Genomic DNA, 15,867 nt, shown 5'->3' with positions numbered 1-15,867 from the left:
ATATGGGCATGTGAAGTGCTCTAATGACCATTAAAGGGGCACGTATGGTGGTCTATAAACCGTTCAACCGCTAAACTTTTAAGCTGGCTCTTAGCGCGCTGACAAGTATGTTGCTAAATTACACACAAAGAGCTTATTTAACTAGCTGTAATTTGGCCACATCAGATTTTCAGAAATAATTGCAATAGGGTTTAACATTTTTTTACTAATCAGAGCTCATTTAAATAAACCCCAAGTTCACTCAGGCGTCTGGCCAAAAATCCAGATCACAAACCAAGAAAGTCACCAATCCCTTGCAGATCAGCCAATGACCTCACAGACGCTAATGGTCGGCATTCTACCTAATGTTCTATGTAGAGTGATTAATCCTGATTGTTGGTGAGACGTGAATATACAGATAAAAAAAATATAGTCCTATACACAGAGAGAATTGATATCCTTTGTGTCACATGACTAATTTTGTGTTTTATAATGAAATGTATATAATCACTTTATAGTGAACTCAGCAAACCTCTGAAAAATTCTCAAACTTTTTTTTTTGAAAGTTGGAAACTTATGCTTTTATAAGGTCACAGAACTCCTATCTAATGGGTAACACTCTGCAATGTAATACACCTACTCCTTAGCTGTGAAATATACCCTTATTTTCAGCAATTATTAAAGAGAGCGACAAAGATAACAATATCATTGACAGCTGCCCTGCACCAGTATAGCATGGATCGTTATTCACAGTCATACAGGCACACTAGAACGCTGCTCTCCACTCACTGCCAAAGGAACATAGAGAGATGGCTTACACAGTAAATAGGAAACTGAATTAATGTGACATATTTGCAGATAAGATTACTGTTCATCATCCTGCGCTCCTGTTGTAGTCAATGTCTGATATGCGAGTAGGTTTGTTGAAGTCAGAATGTTTCAGCATCATTGTGTGTGTAGTGTGGGATTATGACAGAGATGGAGAGTGAGACACACACACTCACACACGTGTGTATCAAGGCAATTTGTTAACTAGATCTCCTAACCTTTCACAGACGGACCACGGACGTATAATGTTCCCAAATTAGTACAAATTGAATACCCTGACTAAACTTTTAATTAAGTTTCTACTCAAGTTTGTGCCCTATAGTAAATCTCTGGGGCAAAGATATTTGCTTGATGAATAGGTCATTGTATTTTTAATTACAGGCTATGATATGAAACAGGAAACCATTCCTTTGTTAACGCTTACATATGAGTAGATAACTTATGGGGGGAAAAAAAAAAAAAAAAAAACACATCTAAGAAAGTATTTTGAAAGCACATTTTCGGAAAAAAAAAGAATGCACCTGCAAAGCAATGCTGCAACCCAGAGCAAAAACATGCCTCCAATTAGTTACTGTGATTTAAGCTGGCCACACATCTAAAGATTATCTGCCCAACCAGCCAACTAGTTGATTGGTTGGAATGAAAATCTGGTAACGTATGGGAGTAAATAATGATCAGAAATTTTCTCCTAAATGCCAGAAAACAGATGAAAATGGTCGTTCAGACAAGTTTGCTAAATGTTTGATGTAAACAATTTGTTCAAACAACAGTTTTTGGCCATTTTCCGGCGTTTGGGAGCAAATTGCTGATTGACATTTGCTTTCATACCTTACCAGGTTTTCATTCCAACCAATCAACTAGTTGGCTGGTTGGACAGATAATCTTTAGATGTATGGCCAGCTTTACACCAGACATCTCTGCACCAATTCCTTTATATGCATGTTTTTAGAATGTATTGCACTATAAAAACGTATTTGCATTCCTCATCCAGTTCCAGGACACTTTAAGGCATGGGTCTTCAACCTGCGGCCCGCAGAGCCGTTCCCGTGTCCCGCCGATGGATAGTGCTGCTGGAGGCAGTGTGTTTGTTTTGGCAGCCAATGACAGTCAGACAGACTCTCACTGGCTGCTGCGCCCACTGCAGGAGCCAGGCTGGAGCTCATTCAGTGGGTGATGGGAGAGACGTCATGACGTCTCTCCCATAGTGTAGAGCGGGCCGGGTGGACACCGGACGAAGGAGCAGACAGCGGCAGGAGCGGGGTTTCAGGTATGGTTTTTTTTAGTGTGTGTGTCTGTGTCTAACATATGTAAGGGACACTGCATAGGGGTGGGGTGGAGAGGTTGCTACTACTGGGGGGGCAATGCATAGGGGGGACCACTACTGGGGGAACTGCATAAAAGGGACCACTACTGGGGCCACTGTATTGGAGGGGGGACTACTACTGGGGGCAGTTATGGGACATAATTGTTTGAGGATGGGGGCAACTATTTGACATAATTAATGGAGGAAGAGGGACAGTTATGGGGCATAATTATAATTGTGGGAGGAGGGGGGGCCTTCCTGGATCCTAAATTCAAATTGTAGGAGGGGCATTTATGGGACAATTATGTGAGGAGGGAGCAGGGTCTAAAGTCTAAATACCATAGTATAGGTTAGTGGCTTCGGGCTTCGTTGAATTTTTTAATGTGGCCCACACTGTCTCAAAGGTTGAAGACCCCTGCTTTAAGGCATCATTTCTACCTTGGTGACAACAATAATTTCAGTAAAACCGAGGTAATTATCCTTAATTAAAACATAAATAAATTCAAATGGCCTGTTAGAAAATGTGGTCTAAACTAGAGCACACCACAAATTAACACAGGTTATGATATATGTAATCATCATTGCGATCGCTCTGTAATATGTATCCAGTGTCAAAAACTAATGCAAAAGGCTGGTCTTATGCACAGGTGTGCTCCCTGCACCTGTGGTCAATTCGCTCAGAACTGTAGCACTGATGATATAGAGCACTGAACCCTATGGATAAAATGCAGACACTAAACATGTTGATTCAGGCTGAACGACATATAGACCTGGACGTGTGTCTACAATATATTCAGCCCTCTCTGACTGTTCGAATGAATTGAGTGATTTCAGGAGTGAGTTTGATAATTTAATGTAGTGCTGGTCACAGCGCACTAGAACATATATAAAAAAGGCAAACAAGGTTACCTTTAATTAGCAAAAATAAATAAATAGAGCTTTAAAATCACTTATGTGCAAAAAAACAGTACATAAAGTTTGTGACCACCGGTGGATTCGCAAAGCCAAACAACTGGGTACAAAGACGCAGCATCGGCAGCAGATTAGTCGATCAGAGATATGAATAATCCTATGGTCACTCAGAATAGCTGCCAGAACCGAGATGATAGGTTATTGTGCTGATCGCTAATAGCTTGTGAAAAGAGCTACAAGTGACTGATCACTGATGATAAGTGCAAGCAATGTAATTCTACCAAACAATGGGGGCGATTCAATTCAGCAGGAGTGGAATAGCACCGGGAGGGAGCTCCTGGAGCCATTTAATTTAGTGCAATGTTTAGTGTTTAGTCCAGCTAGAAGCTGTTAAGTCAGAGAATGGCGGCTCTCGCTACTTAATTTGGGTGTTTAGTCGCGAGAACAGGAATTCTCCAATCTCTAAGCTGAAAACAGCCTCGCAGCCGGCACTTTAGTTGGATTTCTCCTCACAGCCTCAGGAGGGTGCGAGAAGAAATAATTAGTTGGACGAAACAGCGCTGTGTATTGAATAGCTTCGGGAGCTCTCTCCCAACGCTATTCAACTCCCACTGAATTGAATCGCCCCAATGTGACAGGAAAACAAAATAATGAACTTGTACATATTAGTAAATAACACCTTGATCAGAACGTTGAGAACTTGCTAGTGAGGTACATTGAAGCCATGCTGACAAAGTCTAGCAGTATACATAACTGTACTTGGCAGTGTATAGTTTAGGTTTGTTACATGTTGCCGATTGCCTGTGAAGAGACATGTCTGTGATGATCTCACATACACACACTATGCATTCAGGGAAGTGAACCAATCGCTTACATAAGATGGGCCACCCATTCTTCCAGGATATCCTGGTTCAGACATTTGAGTCACACTAATTATAGTTGATCATTTTATACAGGTGTCCAAAGTCTAACAGCCTAAACCTACCATTAAGGGCTCCACTGAGGAAGGACTGTGGCAAATGGTTTTCATGGAAAATCTGCCAATCAAAATATTGCCATAAACACAGCACTGCTGGCAATACTAGAGTTCTTACATCACATTCATTATCTGAATTTTGGAAACATTGGGTTAGATTCAATTTAACTCGCCCTGCGAGACCGTGCGGCTGTATGCCGCACATACGGTACCTCAGGACTTGATTTTTGTTTAAAACCCCATAATCTGGAGAGTGAACGGACCGCAAGGTGGGGAGCCATTACCGGCAGTTCCACGGCAAAGCACCTCGTCCTCTTTGCGGCTAACTGAATCAATAGCACTTGATTTACATTATCTACATTAAACTATTTTAAATGATTCTCTTACGTTTTACGTTAATTTTAGTTAACAAATGCTGAGACACAACCAATTGCCAAATATTGGTCAGTGTGTGCCAATAGCATTAAAGTGCAAATGTGACAGAGGCAATATCACAATCTGACTAATGCCATTAATTTGATCATCAAAGTGTATTTCCTAGATCACACTGAAAGGATAAGCTGCATGTAACTGATCAGTACTAGTCATTTTGAAGGTAGCAGTAGTAGGATTTGCTGCTGTACGCCCACATGTGTATAGCTGGGTACACACGTAAAGATTTTCTGTCCAACCATCCAACCAGTTGATTGGTTGGAATGAAAATCTGGTAAGGTATGACAGCAAGTGACAATCAGCAATTTGCTCCCAAACGCTGGAAAATGGACAAAAACTGTTTGAACAAATTGTTTAGATCAAACATTTAACAAACTTGTCTGACGGCCATTTTCATCTGTTTTGTGGCATTTAGGAGCAAATTGCTGATCATCAGTTACTCCCATATGTTACCAGATTTTCATTCCAACCAATCAACTAGTTGGATGGTTGGACAGAAAATCTTTACGTGTGTATGCAGCTTAAGTGTGACAGTCTGTGATTTGCCTGGAACACCTTATTGACCAAACAAACTAAACTGCTAGACAATGTACTGAGGCCGGATTCAAAGATGCACGTTAATGCCACCGCTGTTGTACGCAGCTGTGTGAAAATATGCAAATGTCGCAGCCGCCGGGATTTGTACTGAGATGGCCACCAGCAGCATTACAAATTCAAATGACAGCATACAAAGACGCAGCATTGGTCGCAGATTAGTCGATCAGAGATTTCAGTAATTTTATTGTTATTCAGCATGGCCACCAGAACAGAGACGTTGGAGCCATTTTTACTTTGCTGAGTCGCAGTCTAAGACACACCCTGAAAACGGTAGTGGCACGCCTGTGTTTGAGTTGCCATCCCCTTGCTGCTGCCCACAAACGGTCCCTACCTGTCAGTCACTTTGCAGATAAATTCTCACAGCAAGTGACACGGGTACTGAAACTTGACGCATGCGCTGTTCACCGATAATTGCTCAACTTCATAAACATCGGGATTGCGTCCATCACTGAATCAGGTCCTAAGTAGTCACACCTAGTCCATTGAAATAAATGCTATAATAATTAATGGGTTACAAGTGTTTTTCCTTTCTAGATTTCTATGTAGAATAAAATTGTTTTCTTTTTTAGATCAGCTCCTTCCCTGCAAAGGATTTTAACACATCAAATAAAATGTATCCAAAATGGCCCAAAATGTTTTTATCAAGAAATTATAGTAAGTTCAACTGAGATATATAGCTGCACCCAGTGCCTTCCAGGGAGAGTCCTCTGTGAGAGACCACAGATACTGCATACAAGAGGTGGGTCAAAAAAAACAATAAAAAGCAGGATAGTTCTGAATTTTAAATGTATTATATCACATTGTCTTCAGACATACAAACAAAACTGTAACAAAGAAGCAGCTGGCCTTATAGCCCTTGGAACACCAAGTGTAGAAGCAGGCATCCAGACCTCCCGAGATGCACAAACAGATGACATCATCACTCAGTGCCCATCATCATGGCTACACATTCAATCCACTGATGCAACACGTGATGTAGAGTAAGGCAAAGTATAAATGAAACGGGTATCAATAACCAGAGATTTCTATGCCTGCAACATAGGAAACTTTATATTATTCATTATTTAAGATTAGGGATGTGCAGGCTCGGATAGGTTCGAGTTTGCACGTGGAGTTCGGATTTTTCCCTCCAAAAAAACGGAACTCAGAACGAGGCAAAACGTCATCTTACATGGACGAACATCATCATTCCTGGACAAAAGACCAGGAATGATGATGTTCGTCCATGTAAGATGACGTTTTGCCTCGTTCTGAGTTCCGTTTTTTTGGAGGGAAAAATCCGAACTCCACGTGCAAACTCGAACCTATCCGAGCCTGCACATCCCTATTTAAGATGCACTTGGAAATTTGTAGTGCACTTAAATACTTGTCTGTGTGGTCTTCGATACGGCAGTAAGACAGACAGGCAGTTTAAGGAACGGATGGACCTTCACCACATCGGCCATTTGTTCTGCAATTGCTAAGGGCCATAGCGACCGTGGCACACCATTTCTTGCAGGCACAACATAATGGGCAGAATTCAATTGTTTTTGCGGCCCGGATCTCCCGTCTAAAGTGACGGGAGATCGCAGGCCGCTATTCAATTGTGAAAGCTTTTCGCGCTGATCGCGCCCAAAGTGGTCGGGTTTAGCCGCGTAAATCGGCTAACCCCGACCAAAGTGCTGGGCGCGATCGCGAATAGTGCCGTTTGGGAGCCCAAACAGGGCGATTTCAATTCGCACCCCTCTAGGGCTGCAAGCTGAAATGGAGCGCTAGCAGCTGATCACGCCCGACAGGAGCAACAATTGAATAGCTCCGTCGGACACGATGGGGGCTGGAAACAATTGAAATCCGCACAATGCCTACTTTACGGAATATGATTATAGAACATGTGCCTGCTCCCATTAGAGGTGACAAAGATCTAGAAAATGACTGCAGTGTGAGGACCGATGGATTTTCAAAAATGTGTACATTGTCCACAAGAGGTCTAAATTATACTATGGGTTTACACTGTTTTCTGTAGAATGGTGCTATCATTAGGATTTCTAATATTTTTATGTAGATCCTGATCATTGTTGATTTTGCATTACTTTTGAGCTTTTATAGTACTATTATAGTGACCGTGTCATTTACTGTAGATGCAGCATGGGTTGTCACCATCTTTCCAGATGGGGCTGGCATGCTGCATCGACGTAATGATTGTGACATTTGTAGTGTTAATATTTTTTTAAGTTTTTTCTTATGAAGGATGATTTTCTATCAGTATCATATGTGTCTACTAGTGTATATTTATCATTTTGTAAGCTTTTACTGGTGGGTCTTAATTTGGCTTATCTTTGGTATCCATGGTGACAGGCGTGTTTGTGCATCTCAGGTCGTCTGAATGCCGGCTTCTACACATGATGTTCTGAGGGCAATAAGGTGAGCCGTTTCTTTGTTACTATTTTGCATCACTGAAGACAATGCGACAATACACTGAGATGTCGGATCTATCCTGCTCTGTATTGTTTATATTTAAACAGAGTGCCTCCTCTTGTAGGCAGGGAGTGAGGGTCAGTTTTTTCCCAAAAAATATCTTTATTGTGGCATTTAAGATCATGACAATAGTCACAGACGTATCAAGAGAACAACAGGAAGTAATTGTTACAAAAACAAAGGAAGATTACAAGCAGAAGTTCTCAAGATTGATAAGACAGCTGACAATTTCCACATTTTCTAAAACTTTGCCAATAGAACAAGAAAATATAGAAACATATAGTAAAACATAGAAGCAAGCCAAACAACAAACAAAATAAGAAATAGCAATGCTTAATCTCAGTAAAAAAAACTATTACAATGTGTAGGAATAATAAAGTAGAATGCCTACTGCATTAAATGAGGGGATACTATTTTATTCTTTTTTTTTACATTGTACATGTTGTAAGATTTTTCTTGCCCGACCATCCGATAATTGCCTATCGGTCGCGGCCACACACTATGCAATTAGCGTCCCAATCTGCCGATAATCTGTGGATTGGCTAGATAATTAAGTCATGAATGCATAGCATTAGGAATCACGGTCTTTCCCATGGAGGAAAAGCACATGGTGGCAATTGGACTGCACACCCTCTTCCTCTCATGCAATTATGTGGAAGAGAAAGTGGCTGCTCCGATCACGTGACTTTCACCAAGACCACGGCTCATACTAATTCCATAAATACATTCAAGTGAACACAAAGCATCAGCCTATAACACTTAACAGGGGGCAATACTTTAAGTAAATGTACATTCAGTTACATGGTTACATACCTTGAACATCATACCAGTGGGCCCCATTGGTGATCCCATCAGAGAAATACTCGTTTTCCTCACCCTTACAACCCGGGTGACCAGTCTTCATTATTGGGTGGTTTGAAGCGTATGCCTTTGCCAAGTATTGGAACACTTTGTCATCTGAAGATCGGCTGTAGAAGCCAGTATCCGTGTGACTACTTGAGTCATCATAAGGATAACTTGCTACCACAGAACCACCATGCAGATTCCCAGAGAGCACAAATCTGAAAAGTAATGCAGTTAGAGAATGAGTTTGTTAAGAAAACCAATGCATATTTCAGTTTACCAAAGATGAACATTTATGTGAAGAGATTATGATGAAGGCAGACACTACTGTTTTCTGTCTTCCAGCATGTTTAAAAACTACAAGGGCTTTGGACATGTTTGTACATTTTTTAGATGTAGGCAGAGATCGAACAACCAGTAGCTGTCAAATCAATACAGTTTCCTGTGGTACAGTGGAGAATGGAGGCAAGCAGGCGACCGCATACTGAAAGTTAAAGGTGTCTATCCACTAGACGACTTTCTGAATGATGCTTTGGTTGGAACGTTCAGAAAGTAGTCTAATGGATAGCCGGCAAGAACCAGCGATGCGCGTGCACGCTGGGTCCTTGCCGGAGCAGACTATCTGTGGAACATGCCCATCATCCTGACGACGATCGTCAGGCCCCACGTGTTCTTAGATAAGAGGTCGGTCTCCTGCACTGAATGATGTTCAGTGAGGGCACCGCACCTAGGCGACCTGAAGGACTGAACGCTAGTCGTTCAGTTTTTCAGGTCGCCTAATGGATAGGCCCCTTTGACAGGGGAAGATAAAGAGCAGTGCAGTGATTAGAGACCACTACAGAGACTGTCCAGCTACATCCTATACAACAATCTATTGTCAAATCACAGAACATTCCATATACATATTTCTTAAGATCAATAGTAATTGTTTGACATAAAAGACATCACTTTGGGGGCAACATTAAATAGCACCGGGAATGAGTTCCCAGAGCTATTCAATTGTCCACATCGTGCCCTGCACTTATGCACGTTACAGCGCCTTATTCCAGGTGTTTAGTCACGGAATTCTCCACATTATGTGCCAGCCGTGATGCTGTTAGTGCACACGCTAAGCCCGAAACCATCATCGCGGCACTAGTTTAGTCGGAGGGTACGAGCAGAAAATCCTCTAGTTGGGGTAAAAAGCGCAGCCAATTGAATAGCTCCGGGAACTCATTCCCGGAGCTATTCGACATCGCATTTAGTTGAATTCCCCCCGTTTTGCTTTAGGCTTCATTAAAAATAATAAATGAGTGAGGGAAATAATAATGAAACTGATTGAGGGAGTATCTCTCGAACATATCCACTTAAATGTCCCGTTTAATAGTAAAAGGATGTCTGATTAATGGAGCACTGGGTCATCGTTTGATCAGGTTATGAAACTTTCAACAAATTAGTTTAACTGGCCTCACAGCAATGAAAGCCAAAAACATGTATTTGACGATTGTACTGATCAAGGGTTTTCATGTATGGAAAAGACAGTGGCAAACGTCTACTGTATGTTATTATTTGGATAACATTATTGAACTCAGAGCGCTTTGTGCAGTCAATCAGACCTACAGGGAAATTAAAATAAATGAGGACATATCCAGTAACCAAGACTACAGGGAAATACTCTATACAGACATTTTTACCACCAAGTCTATCCACGGTAGAAGCTTCCACACTGGTATTGTACATCTCTTTATATGAAAAGAAATGCAACAGACTGCTTAATACTAGTAAAAAATCAATATACATGAGTAAAGCATTTAACTAAATGTTTAGAGCCAAAGCTAAAATAAATGTGTTTGGTAATTAACAATATCCCACATGGAGATCACTCCATGCCACACAAGCCATGCCTGTACGTCAAGAACAATCAGTCTTCATACAACAGGGACATTTAGTCAAAATAGGTTACAATAATGCAGAGTGGAAAAAGTGACATTTCTTAATAATTTCTTCTGAAAAGGCGAAACTGAATCAGCTGGTTTAGCAACTTTTGCATACTGTAAAAACTTTGGCCCTGATTCAGAGCCGGACGCTCTGACCAGAGCGCTCGCTCTGAATCAGGGCCCACCTCCATAATTATGGAGCGTCCTCCTGGACGCTCGTATAGCTGTGGGTCACCACCCACAGCCTATACGAGCGTGCAGGTTGATGGTCGCGATGGTCTTGACCATCGCCACTGCGAGCCGGAGCCTGCGGTTGAGTTTCTCAACCGCAAGGCCCGGAATGATTTTGGCTCTATCAGAGCCAAAATCACTCCCACTGACATCACTAGGGAGGCACGCCCCCGGCACGCCCACCAAAGTGGGCGTGCTGTCAATCAACATCGACAGCACGCCCCCTTTGATCAGACACAACGAGCGAAGGAAAGTCCTTCGCTCGTCGCGTCTCGCGCATGCGCATGACGGAGCTCCCTCCGTCGTGCGCATGCGCAGTGCACACCATCGACCCACTTGCGAGCGGTCAGCCGCTCTCGAGTGGGTCTGAATCAGGCCCTTTATTTTTTTGTGTTCTTTGGAAATCGGATGAAGCCGCAAAACAGCCTTGCGGCCAGCACTTTAGTCGGATTACTTCTCGCACCCTAAAAATCAATCGACCTAACAGCGCGCTGAATTTAATAGCGACAGGAACTCCTTCCCCGCGCTATTCAACTCCTGATTAATTGAATTGCCCCCAGTATTAGCAGTTTATTAAAGTTGTGTCAAAGTCAATCAAAAATATTTACTAGACCACATTTGGCAATATGTTTATGCTGTTAATTACTTATAGCAGTTAAATGGCCTATTTCAGAGGTTACCAAACGCCGCCATTACAGTCCAGATTTTAGTGATATCCATGCTTGAGTCCAGATGCCTAAATCAAATTGACTGAGGTACTAATTAAGTCACCTGTGCTCATATACTTAAAACTTGGACTGTAATGGCAGAGTTTGGGAACCTCTGGCCTATTTAATTAATTGTGAATAAAATAAACCCATAGCAAGAGACAATTACAGTCATTGGGGGGGAATCAATTAGACACAGAGTTTGCCGTGCGGGGAATAAATATGGGATTCACTTCCGGAGCTATTCATTTAATCATCATTTTCCAACACAATCAACCATGGGTTTGTGTGTGTTAACCCACAGATTCAGAGAAAAGTGCTGGAATCTATGGGTTTTCCTGCGCGTTAAAATGCAGAGTCTGCATTTTAACACAAATTTTTCTGTGTCCAGGATTCACTGCCAGAGGGTTGAGTGTGGTGGTTCTCCATTTATATAGTATTTTGCCAGTAGAATGTCCTGGGGCACTAATGCCCCATGTACAGGGATCAAATAATTAGCATTGTGCTGTATTTAACAATTTTAGAACACTAGACGTTTGCGTGGACAAAATAAACTGAGCCAGTCTTTATTTTGTCCTACAGTAAAAGCTGTTCTCACACACACTGTGAGGGGACCACAACCTGTGCTGCTCTCAAACACACTGTCAGGGGCCACAACCTGCGCTGCTCAAACACACACATGCTGTGACAGGGGCTACAACCTGCACTGCTTACACACACTCTCAGAGGTCACAACCTGTGCTGCTATCACACACACACTGACAGTAGCCACAACCTGCTCTGCTCTCACAGAGACATACACTGTGACAGAGGCCACAACCTGCACTGCTCCCATACACACTGTCAGGGGCTACAACCTGCGCTGCTCCGACACACACTGTCAGGGGCTACAACCTGCGCTGCTCCCAAACGCACTGTGACAGTGGCCACAACCTGCGCTGCTCTTGCACATACGCTGTGACAGGGACCACAACCTGCACTGCTCAAACACACACATGCTATGACAGAGGCTACAACCTTCAATGCTGACACACACTGTCAGAGGCCACAACCTGTGCTGGTATCACACACACATACACTGACAGGAGCCACAACCTACGCTGCTCTCACAGACACACACACTGTGAAAGGGACCACCACTTGTGCTGCTCACACACACAGTGGGGCCACAACCTGCGCTGCTGTCACACACACACACATGCTGTGACAGGGGACCACAACCTGCGCTGCTCACACACACACACACATGCTGTGACAGGGGACCACAACCTGCGCTGCTCACACATGCTGTGACAGGGACCACAACCTGCGCTGCTCACACACACACATGCTGTGACAGGGGACCACAACCTGCGCTGCTCTCACACACACACACGCTGTGACAGGGACCACAACCTGCGCTGCTCACACACACACACATGCTGTGACAGGGGACCACAACCTGCGCTGCTCACACACACACATGCTGTGACAGGGGACCACAACCTGCGCTGCTCACACACACACGCTGTGACAGGGACCACAACCTGCGCTGCTCACACACACACACACACAAGCTTTGACAGGGGACCACAATCTGCGCTGCTCACACACACACACACATGCTGTGACAGGGACCACAACCTGCGCTGCTCACACATGCTGTGACAGGGACCACAACCTGCGCTGCTCACACACACACACATGCTGTGACAGGGGACCACAACCTGCGCTGCTCACACACACACACATGCTGTGACAGGGACCACAACCTGCGCTGCTCACAAAACAACACACATGCTGTGACAGGGGTCCACAACCTGCGCTGCTCACACACACACATGCTGTGACAGGGACCACAACCTGCGCTGCTCACACACACATGCTGTGACAGGGACCACAACCTGCGCTGCTCAAACACACACACATGCTGTGACAGGGACCACAACCTGCGCTGCTCACACACACATGCTGTGACAGGGACCACAACCTGCGCTGCTCGCTCACACACACACACGCTGTGACAGGGGAGCACAACCTGCGCTGCTCACACACACACACACACGCTGTGACAGGGACCACAACCGGCGCTGCTCACACACACACACATGCTGTGACAGGGACCACAACCTGCGCTGCTCACACATGCTGTGACAGGGACCACAACCTGCGCTGCTCACACACACACATGCTGTGACAGGGGACCACAACCTGCGCTGCTCACACACATGCTGTGACAGGGACCACAACCTGCGCTGCTCACACACACACACACATGCTGTGACAGGGGTCCACAACCTGCGCTGCTCACACACACACACACATGCTGTGACAGGGACCACAACCTGCGCTGCTCACACACACACGCTGTGACAGGTACCACAACCGGCGCTGCTCACACACACACACATGCTGTGACAGGGACCACAACCTGCTCTGCTCACAAACACACACATGCTGTGACAGGGACCACAACCGGCGCTGCTCACACACACACACACATGCTGTGACAGGGACCACAACCTGCGCTGCTCACACACACACACACATGCTGTGACAGGGACCACAACCTGCGCTGCTCACACATGCTGTGACAGGGACCACAACCTGCGCTGCTCACACACACACATGCTGTGACAGGGGACCACAACCTGCGCTGCTCACACACACACACATGCTGTGACAGGGACCACAACCTGCGCTGCTCACAAAACAACACACATGCTGTGACAGGGGTCCACAACCTGCGCTGCTCACACACACACATGCTGTGACAGGGACCACAACCTGCGCTGCTCACACACTCATGCTGTGACAGGGACCACAACCTGCGCTGCTCAAACACACACACATGCTGTGACAGGGACCACAACCTGCGCTGCTCACACACACACACATGCTGTGACAGGGACCACAACCTGCGCTGCTCACACACACACACACATGCTGTGACAGGGGAGCACAACCTGCGCTGCTCACACACACACACACACGCTGTGACAGGGGAGCACAACCTGCGCTGCACACACACACACGCTGTGACAGGGACCACAACCGGCGCTGCACACACACACACATGCTGTGACAGGGACCACAACCTGCGCTGCTCACACATGCTGTGACAGGGACCACAACCTGCGCTGCTCACACACACACATGCTGTGACAGGGGACCACAACCTGCGCTGCTCACACACATGCTGTGACAGGGACCACAACCTGCGCTGCTCACACACACATGCTGTGACAGGGGTCCACAACCTGCGCTGCTCACACACACACACACATGCTGTGACAGGGGTCCACAACCTGCGCTGCTCACACACACACACACATGCTGTGACAGGGGTCCACAACCTGCGCTGCTCACACACACACACACATGCTGTGACAGGGGTCCACAACCTGCGCTGCTCACACACACACACACATGCTGTGACAGGGGTCCACAACCTGCGCTGCTCACACACACACACACATGCTGTGACAGGGACCACAACCTGCGCTGCTCACACACACACGCTGTGACAGGTACCACAACCGGCGCTGCTCACACACACACACATGCTGTGACAGGGACCACAACCTGCGCTGCTCACACACACACACATGCTGTGACAGGGACCACAACCTGCGCTGCTCACACACACACACATGCTGTGACAGGGACCACAACCTGCGCGGCTCTCACACACACATTCATACCAGCCCCGGGCTCCGCTCACCTGTTGCCCTGGATCCATTCCATCATCGCCACCACCTCGGGCAGCTGCTGGGGATCGGGCGGCGGCTGCTTGGAGAACTGGTCCGGGAAGTTGCGGTTCAGATCCTTGTGCTTGGCGTTCTCCCTGCCGCCTTTGTCTCCCCTGCAGTCTCCCTCCTTAGCCGCCTCGAAACCGTCCGGGTTGAGGCTGGGCAGAACGTAGATGTCGGTGGTGTTCAGGAGCCGGGTGACGCGAGGGTCCCGGCCGTAGTTCTCCAGGAGATACTGGGTGACATAGACCAGCACCTGGCGGGACACCGCCTCGTCTCCGTGCATGTTGCCCACGTACTTGAACTGCGGCCGGTCCGGGGGAGCAGCATCGGGGTCAGCGGTCAGCCTCATCACCCACAGCTCCCGCCCCTGCACCGACATGCCGATGCTGGAGAGCCGGGCGAGCTCCGGGTGCGCCTGGGCGAGGGAGTGGAGCCGATCGCTGAGCTCCTTGTGGCTGTAGTAGTGGCTGTACGTCTCCACGCTCTCCTCCATCTCCTTCTTCACATGGGCTGCGAGGACTGACGGGAGCGACACAAATGAGACAAGAATGGCCGCGAGAAACGGGAGACACCGGCCGAGACTCGCCATTCTGTCTCAGTCAGCCTGACTGGCTCCGTCACCCCCACCTGCCCACTTCCTGTCTGCGGCACATAGCAACCGTCCTACCAACTTAGAAACACTCACTTCCGGTTACTGTCCCCACTTCCGGCGCAAGTTGCTTTCCATGCTGTGAGTTATGGATCTGTTTGCCCCATTTCCGTCCTCTCTGAGCTGTGTGCGTGTGACTGACCAGGATTTGAGAACCGCCTCTCCTCTGACGTATCACATAGACAACACAGGATAACGCTGAGGCTGGAAAACACGCCCACGCTATGTAGGGGACCAATAGGCTTTCCGGGACAGTGTTTCCACGAAAAGTGGCCGGTGCAGGGTTTTGTGACACTTTTGTTTTTT

At 46.2% G+C, this 15,867-nt stretch overlaps 1 protein-coding gene across 1 annotated transcript in view; it reads right to left on the bottom strand.

The window, feature by feature from the left end:
• The window catches only part of CPD (carboxypeptidase D), a 97,267-nt gene extending 81,620 nt beyond the window's left edge, over positions 1-15,647 (bottom strand). The window contains exons 1-2 of the mRNA XM_088477776.1: positions 14,882-15,647; positions 8,295-8,542 (exon numbers count right to left, since the gene is read on the bottom strand). Of these exons, the coding sequence (XP_088333902.1) occupies positions 8,295-8,542; positions 14,882-15,501 (868 nt within the window). The 5' untranslated portion in view covers positions 15,502-15,647. The remainder of the gene's footprint in view (positions 1-8,294; positions 8,543-14,881) is intronic.
• Between the last annotated feature and the right edge of the window lie 220 nt (positions 15,648-15,867).

This window comes from Taudactylus pleione, unplaced genomic scaffold (genome assembly GCF_031769625.1).
Source record: "Taudactylus pleione unplaced genomic scaffold, aTauple2 ptg000203l, whole genome shotgun sequence".
In the NCBI taxonomy this organism is placed as follows: Eukaryota; Metazoa; Chordata; class Amphibia; order Anura; family Myobatrachidae; genus Taudactylus; species Taudactylus pleione.
Note: the sequence above shows the minus strand (reverse complement) of the source record. Positions and strands in the feature narration are given on the sequence as shown.